We start from the raw sequence: 16,599 nt of genomic DNA, 5'->3' as shown, positions 1-16,599 counted from the left end.
GTGAGGAGGAAGTAACTGTTAGTGGCCAAGGTAACAAAAAATAACATTTGGGTTGAACAACCTGCCAAGAAGATGAGCTGCTTATGAAAAATGAAGCCCCAAATCATTCGTGGGACAATGACCAGTGTGTACACTGTCTCTGAACTAGCCAGCATGCTCAAGAAGAAGTACATGGGAATTTGAAGGTGAAGGTCAATGCAGGTAGTAGTCAAACTGATGATGTTTCCAGCCATAGTTAAAATTAGATGGTTACATGCTGAAAAAAAATGATCAAAGAGGATATAAGAAAATGGAAAGACATCCCTTGTTCCTGGGTAGGAAGGACCAATATAGTGAAAATGGCCATACTTCAGAAATTCCTATATAGAGTCAATGCAATCCTGATTTAAATCCCAAAAGTATATTTCACAGAACTAGAGAAAATAATCCAAAAATTCATTTGGAACCAGAAGAGACCTAAAATAGCAAAAGCAGTTCTAGACAACAGAGACATGGCAGGGGGTATCACAATCCCCAGCTTGAAACTAAATTACAAAGCCAATGTGATAAAAACAGCATGGTACTGGCAAAGACACAGAAGCAGATGAGCCTCTTGGGCTGCTGTACCACTGCCCCTGATTACCAAGGAGCAGAACCACACACACACACCCGCCCCTGCCAGCACCAAGGAGGTGAGCCATGTGGACACCAGCAGCAGACCCCCCCACACACACAGCTATGTGGAGCCATCACCTGGATCCACACTGCAAAGTTGCAGGGGTCAAAAAGGACATTTTTCTAAGCTCCAGAAGATAGAGCAGAAGTGAACAACAGAAAGAGGGCCTCTCTGAGGCTCCTTGATGAAAACTGAAGGTGAAAAAGTAAAGAAAATCTCCGCAATAAAAGCACACCACACCACCTTACTTGGGGGAGCAGTGGTGTGGACCAGAGTGGCAAAGCTTAAAGCAGATCCCAGCCAGGGCTCCACCCTGACCCCAGAGCTCAGGTACACCAGCCCAAGCCAAGGGCCCACCTGGAAAACAGCTGCAGAGGCACACAAGCAAGAGCCAGAGATTTGCCTTGATACCATTGGTAAGTGTGTGAGACTCTACCCAGAAGCTTGCTCACACAACAGCAAGTGAGGTGTACAGTAACCAGGGAAAGTCCCTCCCAGACAACAGGTACATAGAGGCCCTAACCAGAGGCAAACCTAGATACCATCCCAAGTGTGCACAGGCGCCAGCCTGAAGCCTACCCAGACAACAGATGAGCTCAGGGATCCAGAAGGACAACATTCTGAACTCAGGAATTAGTGTACTGGTGAGCAGCAGAGAAAAGGCTGCTCAGAAGCTTGCTGAGAATTCAAGACACTGGGTGAGTAAAAAGTTGCCTCAACAAAGACACACCATACTGCATCTGTTGCAATGACAAGACACATAAACAAGTCTCAAAACCAGATTTCCATATCACCTAAGGTGATTCCAAAGGGAACCAAGATGGAACAATCTGATATTCAACCACCTGGACTCCTGAACTGGCAAAAAAAGAGGATCTGGAAAAAATCAAATAAAAAATACTTTCTCAAATAACAGCAGAGATTGTGCTGATAGTGCAAAACATAATTAGTAACACTAGAGCAGACATAGACAGAAAAAATAGAGGAGCTGAGGAACATGATGGAATTCCAACATACGAAACCAATGGAATCCAAAAAAACAGACACAAATAGATTTCAAAGAGATTAAAAACTTCACTGAGTTTCCAGGCTTCCATACCACTACCTGGAGTGCAGAGGAGCAGAGCTGCCCCCAGCACAGAGGAGAAGAACTTTCAGGGTCACCATACCGCTGCCCCGAGTGGAGAGGAGCAAAGCTGCCCCCAACCCAGAGGAGGGGAAACTTCCGGTCCACCATACACTCCAAGGGCTGAGGAGGTGAGATGTGCAGGTGCAACCAACACACATCCTCTCCCCCAACCTGGTGAAATGAGAACACAAATAAAGAAATCTAAAAAGCAGACTTCTAAAACACTTAAAACAATCCCAAAAGGAAAAAAGATGGAACAACCTGATATTCAAACACCTTGATTAACTGAACTGGCAATGAAAGAGGATTTGGAAAAAATGAAATCAAAAATAATTACTCAGATATCAGAAGAGATTGTGTTCATAGGGCAAGACGTGATTAATAAATCTAGAGAGGACACAGATAAAAAAAATAGAGGAGCTGAGGAAAATGATGTAATCCCAACATAGGAAACAAATGAAATCCATAAAACACATGCAAACAGAATTCCAAGACATTAAAAACTCCATTGATAGTTTATGCAGCAGAATGAGCCAATGTGAGGACAAAATTTAAGATATAGAAGATAAGATTGCAATTAGTCACCAGGAAAAGAAAAATTGCTTTAAAATTGTAAGGGACCACAAGAAATGAATCCAGGAGCTGCTAGACAATGCAGAGAAGAATAACATAAGACTGATCAGAGTCAATGAAGAAATAGGAAAGAGTGCATATAACATAAAAAATCTGTTCACAGAAGTGATGGCAGAAAACTTCCCAAGCAGGGGAAAAGAACTTGACATACATATAAGTGAAGCATATATGACTCCAATGAGCCTTGATCAAAAAAAAAATCTACACATAGGCATATAATAGATAAGATTTCAGAAACCCAGCAGAAGAACAAAATTCTACAAGCAGTTAGAGAAAAGAAACAAATCACTTACAAAGGAGACCCCATCAGAATCACAGCAGACATCTCAAAACAAGCCCTGAAGGCAAGAAGAGCTTGGAGTGACATACTTCAAACCCTAAAGGAAATCAGCCTCCAACCCAGATTGATGTATGTGCAAAACTATTTTTCAAAATTGATGGAGAAATAAGATACTTTCATGACAAAGAGCACCTTAGGAACTTAATGAATACCAAACCAGCACTACAAAAAATTTTAGGAAATATCCTAGAGAAAAACAGCGAGGATCACAGCCCCAGGAAGCCCAGCCGAATGAACCCATTGAGCATGACAAGAAATTAAACACAAAGGGGGAGAATCCAAAAACAGAAAAAATGATGACAATGATAAGTCAATACATATCACTTATAACCATCAATGTTAATGGTCTAAATTCACCAATCAAAAGAAATAGACTGGAAGAATGGGTCAAGAACCAAGATCTAACAATATGCTGCATACAAGAAACACACTTAATTCAAAAAGAAACACATAGACTGAAAGTTAAAAGGTGGAAAACAATACTCCATGTGACAGGAACTCAAAAAAAAACAAGGAGTAGCTATCTTCTTTGCAGACCAAGTAGATTTCAAACCAACACTGATTAAAAGAGGCAAAGAAGGACACTACATCCTTGTAAAGGGAACAATCCAACAGGAAGAGATGACAATCATAAGTACATATGCGCCAAACAATAGTGCAACCAACCATATAAAACAAATACTAATGGACATGAAAAGTCATATATGCACTAATACAATAGTAGTGGGGCACCTCAATACACCACTGTCAAAATAGATAGATCAACTAGACGGAAACTGTGCAATGAAATACTAGAATTCAAAAAAATTCTTGAACAACTGAACTTAACAGATGTTTACAGAGTGTTCCAACCCACAAAAACAGAATACATATTCTTTTCAGCTGCACATGAGTCGTTCTCCAAAATAGACCACATACTCACTCATAGAACATGTTTAACTAGTTGCAAAGGAATTGAACTTACCCCTGTATATTATCAGATTATAGTGTGATGAAATTGGAGATCACTAGCAAAAGAAACCACAAGAATTTCATAAAAACATGGAAATTAAACAATACACTTCTGAATAACCCATGAGTCACAGAGGAAATTAAAGAAGAAATCATACAGTTACTACAATTAAATGACAATGACAATACAACATATCAGAAGCTATGGGAAACAATGAAAGCAGTATTATGAGGGACATTCATAGCAGTGAATACTCATATAGGAAAACAGAGCAAGCCCAATTAAACAACCTGATGCTGAACCTCAAACTTCTGAAAAAGAAGAGCAGGACAAACCCAGAGCTCCTACAAGGGAGGAAATTATAAAGATCAGAGCAAAAATCAATTCAATGGAGACTAAGAGAATGATACAAAAAAAATCAATGAAGCCAACAGTTGGTTCCTCGAAAGAATAAAAAAATTGACAAACTCTTAGCCAACCTTAGGCCCAAAATCATGCAATTAGGAATGAAAAGGGTGAAATGACAACAGACCCATCAGAAATCCAGAGGATCATCAATACCTACTTCCAGAACCTATACACCAATAAGATGGAAAACACAGAAGGAATGGACAGATTCCTAGATACATATGAATTACCAGAGTTGAACAAAGAAGACCTAAAAATTCTAAACGACCCAGGATCAATCAATGAAATTTTTAAAAATTAAAAACTTACCAACTAAGAAAAGCCCAGGTCTTGATGGCTTCACTGCTGAATTCTACAAGACATTTAGAGAGGAACTACTGCCACTACAGTTTAAACTCTTCAACAAAATTGAAAGGGAAGCAATACTCCTAAATTCATTCCTAGAAGCAAGCATCACCTTGATCCCCAAAGCAGAGAAAGACCCAACCCAAAAAGAGAACTATAGGCCAATCTCATTAATGAACATAGATGCAAAGGTCCTTTATAATATACTGGTAAATAGAAAGCAGAAGATAATCAAGAAGACCATACACCCTGACAAAGGGTGATTCATCCCAGGGATGCAAGGATGGTTCAACATACAAAAATCAATAAATGTAATATACTATATCAATAGAGCCAAGGACAAAAAACATATGATCATCTCAATAGATCAGAAAAAGCATTAGACAAAAAAATCCAACATGCATTCATGATAAGAACCCTAAGATAATTGGAATAGATGGTTTCTACCTCAATCTGACAAAACTTATCTATGGAAGACCAACGGCCAATATCATACTAAATAGTCAAAAACTGAAATCATTCACAGTAAAATCAGGAACAAGAAAAGGATGTCCACTATCACCACTCCTGTTCAATATAGTTTTGGATACATTAGCCACAGCAATTAGACAAGAGAAAGAAATAAAAGAATAAAGATAGGAAATGAAGAAGTCAAATTGTCATTATTTGCAGTAACATGATACTTTATATAGAAGACCCCAAGAACAACATCAAAAGTCTTCTATACATAATAACCAAATTCAGTAAAGTAGCTGGATAAAAAGTCAACACACAAAAATCAATAGCTTACCTCTACACGAACGACAGACTCACTGAGAGAGAAATATGGCAAACAATTCCTTTCACAATAGCATCCAAAAAACTGAAATACCTAGGAATCACCCTAATGAAAGAAATCAAAGACCTCTTCTCTGAAAACTATAGCACTCTGAAAAGAGAGATTGAAGATGATATCAGAAAACGGAAAGACATCCCTTGCTCCTGGTTAGGAAGAATCAAAATAGTGAAAATGGCCATACTTCCAAAGCTGCTATATAGATTCAACACAATCCCAATGGAAATTCCAGCATCATACTTCATGGACCTTGAGAAAACAATCCAAAAATTCATTTGGAACAAGGAGACCCAGAAAAGCAAAAGTAATTCTAGGCAACAGATACATGGCAGGGGGTATCACAACTGCCAACTTGAAACTGTACTACAAAGCTACTGTGATAAAACAACATGGTACTGGCAAAGAAACAGACCTGAGGCCCAATGGAACAGATTAGAAGATGAAGAAACAACGCCAGACACACTCAGCCACCTCATTTTTGACAAAGGAGCCAAACACCCTTACCGGAGGAAAGATAGCCTCTTTAATTAATGGTGCTGGATAAACTGGGTTTCAAGTTCCCAAAGATTAAAAGCAGGCCTGTATCTCTCACCATGCACTAAACTAAAATCAAAATGGATTAAAGATCTAAATATTAAAATAGAAATGCTGAACCAGCTGGAACAGAGGTTAGGTAGAACTCTTGAAGGCATTGGTGTAGGAAAATATTTTATGAACAAAACCCAAGTTCCCCGTGAAGTAGCACAAACAATCAACAAGTGGGATCTCTTCTTATTAAAAACTTTGTGCACAGCAAGAGAAATGACCAACAGTAAGAAGAGACAACTCACAATCTGGAAAAAAATTTCACCTTTTGTTCCTCAGACAAAGGTCTACTTTCTAGAAAATATAAAGAATTTTTAAAAATCAGACCTCACAAATTTAAAGACCCAACCAAAAATGGGTATCTGAAATGAACAGACATTTCTCAGACAAAGAAGTAAAAATGGCAAATAAACATATGAAAAAAGGTTCAACATCACTGGTCATTGGAGAGATGCAAATGATAACAATGCTGAGACTCCACCTCACCCCAGAAAGAATGGCTGCTATCATGAAATCAACAAATAACAAATGCTGTCAGGGCTGTGGGGAAAGAGAAACACTGCTCCACTGCTGGTGGGAGTACAGACTGGTGCAACCACTATGGAATCAGTACAGAGATACCTCAAAGAAATAGGCCAAGAAGTCCTATTTTACCCAGGTATTCCCCTGCTGGGTATCTTCCCTAAAAAATTAAAAGAATCATACTACAGTGATATATGTGCACCCATGTTCATAGCAGCACAATTTGTAATGGCTAAAACTTAGAATCACTCCAATTGCCCATCAACTGCAGACTGGATAAAGAAAATGTGTGTGTGGGAAAATGTGAATGGATTATCATTCAGCCATAAAAAGTGAGAAATTGGACACATTTATAGCTAAATGGATGCACATTGAGGTGATACTCTCTAGTGAAATATATAGGACACACATGTATAAATACCAAATAGTTTCTCTAGTTTCTCTAGTGTGAGAAACTGAAAGTGGACATAATGATCAAAAGGTATAATAGATAATGTGAAATAGGAAGAAAGGGGCAATGGGAAAGGGGAAATGAGAGGGGTAGGGAAAAGGAAAGAAGGGAATGGAATTAATATGAGAAAATGAAAAAATGGAAACAAAGTCTTTGTAAATAGAGAGAGGTGGAGGGGTTGAAGGGAGGGCAGGAGAATGAGGAAAAATAAGAACCAAGATATATTATGTAAAGGTACAATTTTCCAATGATGAATATCATTATATTGTATACCTAAAATATACCAATAAAATTAATGTTTAAGAAAAGAAATAGGTAGGAGGTTTCCAGGCCACCATACCATGACCATGGCCAGCACAGAGGAGGTGAGCAGCCCTGTGGGCACGAACAGCAACCCCCGCTCCCCCATTGAAATGAGAAGACAAGTAAACAATCTCAAAACCAGATTTCCACATCACCTACAGCAACCCTAAAGAGAAATGAAATGGAACAATATGATATTCAACAACCTGGACTCCCTGAACTGGCAACAAAAGAGGATCTGGAAAAAATAAAATCAAAAATAATTTCTCACATAACAGCAGAGATTGTGCCAATAGTGCAAGACATGACTAATAAATCTAGAGAGGACACAGATTTAAAAAAATTAGAGGAGCTGAGGAATACAATGGAATCGCAATATAGGAAGCAAATGGAATCCATAAAACAGATGCAAATAGATTTCCAGATTAAAAATTCCATTGAAAGTTTATGCAGCATAATGAGCCAATGTGAGGACAGAATTTCAGATATAAAAGATAAGATTAAAATTAGTGACCAGGAAAAGAAAAATCTCTTTAAAATAGTAAGGGACCATGAGAAATCAATCCAGCAGCTGCTAGATGATGCAAAGAAGAATAAGATAAGACTGATCAGAGTCTATGAAGAAGCAAGAGAGAGTGCAGATGACATAAACTGTTCACAGAAGTGATGGCAGAAAACTTCCCCAGCAGGGGAAAAGAACTTGGCCCACAGATAAGTGAGGCATATAGGACTCCAACTAGCCTTGGTCAAAAAAAATCTACACATAGGCATATAATAGTTAAGAGTCCAGAAACCCAACAGAAGAACAAAATTCTACAAGCAGTTAGAGAAAAGAAACAAATCACTCATGAAGGAAAGCCCATCAGAATCACAGCAGACTTCTCCACACAAACCCTCAAGGCAAGAAGAGCTTGGAGTGATGTACTTCAAGCCCTACAGGAAAACAACCTCCAACCCAGATTGGTGTACCCTGCAAAACTATCTTTCAAAACTGATGGAGAAATAAGATACTTTCATGACAATGAGCACATCAGGAACTTCAGGAATACCAAACCAGCACTCCAAAAAAATTTAGACAATACCCTAGAAAAAGACAATGAGGATCACAATCCCAGGAAGCCCAGCAGAATGAATCTGTCGGGTATGACAAGAAATTGAAGGCAAAGGGTAAGAATCAAACAAAAAGAAAAACTCATGACAATGATAAGTGAGTAAGTATCTGTTATAACCATCAATGTTAATGGTCTCAATTCACCAATCAAAAGAAATAGACTGGAAGAATGGGTCAAGAAGCAAGATCCAACAATATGCTGCATACAAGAAACACATTTAATTCAAAAAGAAACTAAAAGATTGAAAGTTAAAGGTGGAAAACAATAGTCCCTGTGACAAGAACTAGAAAAAAAGCAGGAGTAGATATCATCTTTGCACATCAAGTGGATATCAAACCAAAATCTGAAACACATCTGGTCCCAAGAATTTCAGATAAGCGATAGTCAACTTGTATGTACAAATCTATTGTGAACATGTGTTTTCATTCCTCTTAAGTACAAACTTAATACAAGTAATGTCTATACTGTTTTCCAAAATGGTTTTGTCATTTTACATTCACATTAACAGTATCAGTTCCAACTGGTTCACACCTAAACTGATATATGTTCTTGTAAAACATTTAACTTCATCTCCCTAATGAGTGTATGATTTTGTAATTGTACTGATTAGTATTTTTCTGATTCTAGTGCTGCATACCTTTCCTTGTGCTGTACAGGCTATTTATCATCCTGTTTCTACTTTTTAATTGGGTTGTCTATTAATGAGCTGTAAGAGTTCTTTATATATTCTGGTCTTAGGTTATATGTATTATAAGTATGATCTGTTTAAAGACTACTTTTCATTTGCTTAATGATGTCATTTAAAGTTATACATTTTGATAGAATCTCATTTATCAATTTTTTTCTTTTATACATCATGTTTTTTGTATCATAGGAAATTCTTGCCTACCCTAAATACATGAACATTGTCCCTTATAATTTCTTCTTAAAGTTTTATGATTTTAGTCTTTCATTTTTAGGTTCATAGATGCTTTCAAGTTATTTTTATGTATGGAAATAAAGGGTTGAGGTTAATTTTTTACATAGGGATACCAGGTGTTCTAGTGCCATTCGCTGAAAAGACTATCTTTTCCTCTGCTCTTGAATTGAGTTTATGTTCTAAAAAAGGTAAATGTTAAATAACCTTTCAAAACTCACTGGACCATATATTTGTGCTTCTATTTCTATATTCTCAGTTTTATTCCATTGATCTATATGTCTTTCCTTATGCCAACACTGCCTTGATTAATGTAGCTTTGGAGGAAGTCTTGAAATTAGGTAATAAATGTCTTCCAACACTGTTTTTTTTTTTCTTTTTACTTTTCTAGGTCCTTTGTACTCCTACATAACTTTTAAATTTCAATATCCAATTCTTCATTTATAGCAAGTATACATACACCTGAATTTTTATGTATACCTTGTGTTTTCTAATCCTGCTAAATTCAAATACAAGATCCAGGTGCTCCTGGAGATTTCTTAGTATTTTCCCTGTAGATGATCATTTAATCTACGTACAAATATTTTGCCTCTACCTTGCCAATACTATGATAATTGTGTCTTTTTATTGCCAGACTATTTTGGTTTGGGCCTATGTTTCAAAGTTTAATGAACAGATGAAGAGTAGGCATACCTGCCATTGTTCCCCACCTTAGGGAGAAAGCATTGTATGTTTTCCATTCATATAAGGTGTTTTTGTGGGAAGTATGGAGTACATGGCTTATCTGTTGAGAAGCTTCTGTTGTTTTTTTAAAAATTCTTTTATTGCTACATTTTAGGTATACATTTACATTTCTCATTGGGAACTTGTACTTTACATGATGTATCTTGGTTCTTATTTTTTCCCCATTCCCTGCAATGCCTTCAACCACTCCATCCCTCCGTATTTACAAAGACTTTGTTTCCATTTTTCCATTTTCTAATATTAATTCCATTCCCTTCTTTCCTTTCCCCTCCCCTTCACACTTCCCCTTCCCCTTTGCCCCTTTTCTTCCTATTTCACATTATCTATTTTACCTTTTAGTCCTTATTTACACTTTCAGTTTCTTACACCAGAGAAACTATTCAGTATTTACACGTGTGTCCTCTTTGTTTTATTTAAGAGTATCACATCAACATGCATCCATTTAGCTATAAATGTCTCTAATTTCTCATTTTTATGGCTGAGGAGTACTCAATTTTATTTTTTAAAAATCATATTTTCTTTATCCAGTCTGCAGTTGATGGGCATTTGGGCTGCTTCCAAGTTTTAGCTATTACAAACTGTGCCGCTATGAACATGGCTGCACATATATCACAGAAGTATGATCCTTTTAATTCTTTGGGGAAGATATCCAGCAGGGGAATATCTGGGTCAAATGGGACTTCCAGTCCTAGTTCTTTAAGGTATCTCCATACTGATTTCCAGAGTGGTTGCAGTCTACACTCCCACCAGCAGTGGAGGAGGGTTCCTTTTTCCCCATAGCCCAGCCAGCATTTGTTATTGGTTGATTTCATGATAGCAGCCACTCTTTCTGGAGTGAGGTGAATCTCAGTGTTGTTTTCATTTGCATCTCTCAAATGACCAGTGATGTTGAACATTTTTTCATATATTTATTTTCTGTTTCTACTTCTTTGTCCAAGACATGTCTGTTCATTTCAGATGCCCATTTTCAGATTGGGTCTTTAAATTTGAGAGGTCTGATCTCTTTAAATTCTTTATAGATTCGAGATAGTAGACCTTTGTCTGAGGAACAGCAGGTGAAGATTTTTTCCCACATTGTGAGTTGTCTCTTCACACTGTTGGTGATTTCTCTTGCTGTGCAGAAGCTTTTTAACAAGAAGAGTTCCCACTTGCTTGTTTGTGCAAGTTCATGGGCAACTGAGGTTTTGTTCATAAAATCTTTTCCTACACCGATGTCTTCAAGAGTTCTACCTAACCTCTGTTCCAGCTGGTTCAGCATTTCTGTTTTAATATTTAGATCTTTAATCCATTTTGATTTAATGTAGTGCATGGCAAGAGATATAGGTCTAGTTTTAATTTTTGGCAAGTTGAAACCCAATTTTTCCAGCACCATTTATTAAAGAGGCTATCTTTCCTCCAGTGAGGGTGTTCGGCTCCTTTATTGAAGATGAGATGGCTGAGTGTGTCTGGAGTTGTTTGTGCATCTTCTAATCTGTTCCAGTAGTCCTCAGGTCTGTTTCTTTGCCAGTACCATGCTATTTTTATCACAGGAGCTTTGTAGTATAGCTTCAAGTTGGGGATTATGATGCCCCCTGCCATGTCTCTGTTACCTAGAATTGCTTTTGCTATTCTGGGTCTCTTCTTGTTCCAACTGGATTTTTGGATTGTTTTCTCAAGGACTGTGAAGTATTCTGCTGGGATCTCAATTGGGATTGCATTGAATCTATATAGCAGTTTTGGAAGATGGCCATTTTCACTATATTAATCCTTCCTACCCAGGAGCAGGGGATGTCTTTCCGTTTTCTGATATCATCTTCAATCTCTATTTTCAAAGTGCTATAGTTTTCAGAGAAGAGGTCTTTGATTTCTTTTGTTAGGTTGATTCCTAGATATTTCATATTTTTGGATGCTATTGTGAAAGGAATTGTTTGCTCTATTTCTCAGCGAGTCTGTTGTTCATGTAGAGGAAAGCTATTGAATTTTGTGTGTTGACCTTGTATCCAGCTACTCTATTCAATTTGGTTATTAAGTCTAGAAGAGTTTTGGTGGAGTTCTTGGGGTCTTCTATATAGAGTATCATGTCATCTGCAAATAATGACAATTTGACTTCTTCATTTCCTATCTTTATTCCTTTTCTTTCTCTTGTCCAATTGCTGTGGCTAATGTTTCCAAAACTATATTAAGTAAGAGTGGTGATAATGGACATCCTTGTCTTGTTCCTGATTTTAGTGTGAAAGATTTCAGTTTTTGACCATTTAGTATGATATTGGCTGTTGGTTTTGCTTAGATGGCTTTTATGAGTTTGAGGTAGAGATCATCTAGTCCAATTTTTTGTAGGGTTTTTATCATAAATACATGTTGGATTTTGTCAAATGCTTTTTGTGCATCTATGGTGATAATCATATGGTTATTGTCCTTGGCTCTATTGATATAGTGTATTACCATTATTGATTTGTGTATGTTGAACCATCCCTGCATCCCTGGGATGAATCCCACTTGATCAGGGTGTAAGATCTTCTGGATGATCTTCTGCATTCTATTTGCCAGTATCATATTAAGAATTTTTGCATCTATGTTCATTAGTGAGATTGGCCTATAGTTCTCCTTTTCAGTTGGGTCTTTCTCTGCTTTGGCAATCAAGGTGATGCTTGCTTCCAGGAATGAATTTGGGAGTATTGCTTCCCTTTCAATTTCATTGAAGAGTTTAAACACTAGTGGTAGTAGTTCCTCTCTAAATGTCTTGTAGAATTCAGTAGTGAAGCCATCAGGACCTGGGCTTTTCTTATTTGGTAAGTTTTAATTAGGTTTTCAATTTCATTGATTGATCCTGGGTCGTTTAGAATGTTTAGGTCTTCTTTGTTCAACTCTGGCAATTCATATGTATCCAAGAATCTGTCCATTTCTTCTGTGTTTTCCATCTTATTGGTGTATAGGTTCTGGAAGCAGGTATTGATGAGCCTCTGGATTTCTGCTGGGTCTGTTGTCATTTCACCCTTTTCATTGCTAATTGCATGGATTTGAGCTCTTTCCATTTTTTGATAAAGTTGGCTAAGGGTTTGTCAATTTTGTTGATTCTTTCGAAGAACAAACTCTTGGCTTCATTAATTTTTATATCATTCTCTTAGTCTCCATTGAATTGATTTCTGCTCTGATCTTTATAATTTCCTCCCTTGTATGAGCTTTGGGTTTGTCCTGCTCTTCTTCTTCTAGAAGCTTGAGGTTCAGCATCAGGTTGTTTAATTGGGCTCACTCTGTTTTCCTAATATGTGCATTCACTGCTATGAATTTCCCTCATAAGACTGCTTTCATTGTTTCCCATAGCTTCTGATATGTTGTATTGTCATTGTCATTTAACTGAAGGAACTGTGTGATTTCTTTTTTAATTTCCTCTGTGACCCATTGGTTATTCAGAAGTGTGTTGTTCAATTTCCACGTGTTTATGAAATTTTTCCAGTTTCTTTTGCTATGAATCTCCAATTTTATCCCACTATGGTCTAGTAATATACAGGTGAAACTTCAATTTTTTTGCATTTACGTAAACATGTTCTATGAGTGAGTATGTGGTCTATTTTGGAGAATGACCCATGCGCAGCTGAAAAGAATGTGTATTCTGATTTTGTGGGGTGGAAGACTCTGTAAACATCTGTTAAGTTCAATTGTTCAAGAGTTCTATTAAATTCTAGTATTTCGTTGCTTATTTTTTGTCTAGTTGATCTATCTGTGACAGTGGTGTATTGAGATCCCCTACCACAATTGTATTTGTGCACATATGACTTTTTATGTCCGTTAGTATTTGTTTTATAACATGGGTGCACTAGTGTTTGGTGCATAGATATTTATGATTGTCATCTCTTCCTGTTGGATTGTTCCCTTTACAAGGATGTAGTGTCTTTGTCTCTCTTAATCAGTGTTGGTATGAAATCTACTTGATCTGCAAAGAAGATAGCTACTCCTGCTTTTTTTCAGGTTCCCGTTGCATGGAGTATTGTTTTCTACCCTTTAACTTTCAGACTATGATGAAAACTACACTGAGATTCCACCTCACCCCAGAAAGAATGGCTGCTCTCTAGAAATCAATCAATAACAAATTTTGGCAGTGTTGTGGGGAGAAAGGAACCTTTCTTCATTGTTGGAGGGAGTACAGACTGGTGCAACCACTGTGGAAATCAATATGGAAGTATCTCAAAACACTAGGATTAGAGGTCCCATTTTACCCAGCTATTCATCTACTGGGTATCTTCCCAAAAGAATTACAAGAATCATACCACTGTTATATATTCTTACCCATGTTTATAGAGGCACAGTTTGTTTTTATGGTCCTTAACCGCAATCCTCTCTTTTATATCTGATATTTTATCTTCACATTCCCTTAATCTGCTCTGCATGCTTCCAATGGATTTTTTAGTCTCCTAAATATCTGTTTGAATCTGTTTCATGGACTCCATTTCTCTCTTATGTTGGGTGATCATGGTTTCCATTTCTTTCTATGCTGAGCATTCATGGCTTCCAGCATGTTTCTGAGCTCATCTAATTTTTTATCTGTTTCTGTTCTAGAGCCTCTAATCATATCTTTCACTCTGCTCACCATCTCTGTAGTTATTACTTCTGCTTTGAATTTTTCTAGAGCCTCAATCATCTGTTTTGTTACTTCCTTTTCTATCAGTTCAGGGTGTCTAGGGGTTTGATTATCAGATTTTTCGACCTTGTTTCCAGCCAGAATTTGCCTTTTGTGAGGTGAAAGTCTGGGTTTGTGCCTTGCTTAAGTATCTTCTCATTTTTATTTTTGGTACTGTCCTTGGTTTAGTTCTTGGGTTGATACTTTACAGTTGCCTATTATAAGTATCTTTGTTGATGTATTTAGAACACTTATGGAATGATCGCTTCTCAGAGGTGTCTTCCAGGTGTAGCTGGTCTTTAAGTTTTGAGTCTCTAATGGCTCTGAGGCTATCTAATTTTCATTATACCAGGAAGGACAACTGATTACATCAATCACAACACCTTAGCCCAAGTGATACAATCAGCAACACAATAGCATCAAGTACCTTTTAGAAAATGATAATTTGTGGTGGTTATTAATCTATCACCTTTAACTGTGTGAATTAAATCAAGATCAAGGACCAATTCAACATATGTTTATAGTGAATAAACTCTTCAATATAGCGAGTTTACACTTTGGGATGGGGAGTTAGAAAGAGTTGGAGAGGGAGGAATAGGTAGATAGAGGGATAGGGGAAGGTTAGCAGTGAGGCCAGAGGGCACAGGTGAGAGAAGAGAGAAGAAAATAAAAATAAAGAAGAAATACAAGTTAGGGCCAGAAAAGGAACACAAAGGGAGATGAAGGGGACAGCAAGGGAGTGAGGGAGAGAGAAAGAGAGAAAGAAAAGAGAAAAAGAAAAATTTTAAAAGACTAGAAAAAGAAGAAAAGAATAAAAAATAAGAGCAAAAAAATAGTGGTAATTCTGAAAATAACAAAAGATAAAAATGAAGGACCTCCTTCAGGGTATATCTCTGCTGTCACAATAAACAATGTGGGCAGCAGTGCGCAGTTATAAGTCAATGAGTCTCAGTAACTCAGTCGCAGACCCATGAGATTCAGGCACATTTCTGGCTGCAAGTTCCAAGTTGAGCTCCCTGTCCTCCTGCAGGATTAAACCCTGCAAGTTTCTATTACAGGTTCCAGCTGCCTTTCCCCTAAAGATAGTCCAGGTTCAAATGGGAGGTGATGATCCCTCCAACTTACCAAGTACAGTGGCTTGGTGTGCCTTTATTGCAGAGATTCTCTACACTTTTCCAGTGGGCTTCAGTTTTTATCAGGGAGCCTGAAAGAGGCCCTCTCTCTGTTGTTCACTTCTGCAGCTCAGGACAATGGCTTTTATGTCCCCCTGTGCCTCTGTAGTGTGGAACCAGGTAGCTGCACAGCCAAAAGGCCAGAGGTGGTGTGGGGGGAAGGCTGTTGTTGCAGGTTCCTGCACAGCTAAACTGGCGGCTGGTGGGCATGCGGGTGGGGGGGGGCGGTCCTCACAGTCTCCTGGATGCAAATGGGCAGGGCAAGCCAGATGAAGCAGCCACCCATGACCCTTCTGACTGCAAGGCCAAGCTGGCAGCTGGTGGGCATGCCCGAACATGGCACAGTTTATAATAGCTAAAACTTGGAAACAGCCCAATTGCCCATCAACTGGAGACTAGATAAAGAAGATGTGGTTTTTTATAAAATGGAGTACTACTCAGCCATAAAGTATGAGAAACTACAGACATTTATAGCTAAGTGGATGCACATTGAGGCCATACTCTTATGTGAAATAAATAGGACACCCATGTGTAAATGCTGAATAGTTTCTCTGGTGTGAAAAACTAAAAGTGTAAATAAGGTTCAAAATGTATAATTGTTTATTGTGAAATAGGAAGAAAAAGTCTAAAGGAGCAGGGGAAGTGGGAGGGGTAGGGGAAAGGAAAGAAAGGAATAGAAAAAATATGACATAAGGGAAAAAATTGAAACAAAATGTTTGTAAATAGAGAAGGGTGGAGTGGGTGAAAGGAGGGCAGGGGAATGGGGAAAAAATAAGAACCAAGATATGTCATGTAATGGTACAAGCACCCAATGATGAATGTAACTGTATTGTATACCTAAAATGTACTAATAAACTTAATGGATAAAAGTAGATGGTTAGGAAAACCATAAAGAGGGTGTTT

General features: G+C 37.7%; 2 protein-coding genes across 4 annotated transcripts in view; both read right to left on the bottom strand.

The window, feature by feature from the left end:
- Nucleotides 1-16,599, bottom strand: part of LOC101704620 (olfactory receptor 10J3-like) — a 475,677-nt gene that overhangs the window by 198,299 nt on the left and 260,779 nt on the right. The window lies entirely within an intron of this gene.
- The window catches only part of LOC106010595 (olfactory receptor 10J5), a 33,148-nt gene that overhangs the window by 5,135 nt on the left and 11,414 nt on the right, over nt 1-16,599 (bottom strand). Inside the window, 2 exon segments of the mRNA XM_087190985.1 lie at nt 1-256; nt 16,553-16,597. Of these exon segments, the coding sequence (XP_087047111.1) occupies nt 1-256; nt 16,553-16,597 (301 nt within the window).

The sequence above is a fragment of the Heterocephalus glaber genome, unplaced genomic scaffold, assembly GCF_053883595.1.
Source record: "Heterocephalus glaber isolate CG9 unplaced genomic scaffold, H.glaber_assembly_v1.0 deba00001561, whole genome shotgun sequence".
NCBI classification, from domain to species: domain Eukaryota; kingdom Metazoa; phylum Chordata; class Mammalia; order Rodentia; family Bathyergidae; genus Heterocephalus; species Heterocephalus glaber.
Note: the sequence above shows the minus strand (reverse complement) of the source record. Positions and strands in the feature narration are given on the sequence as shown.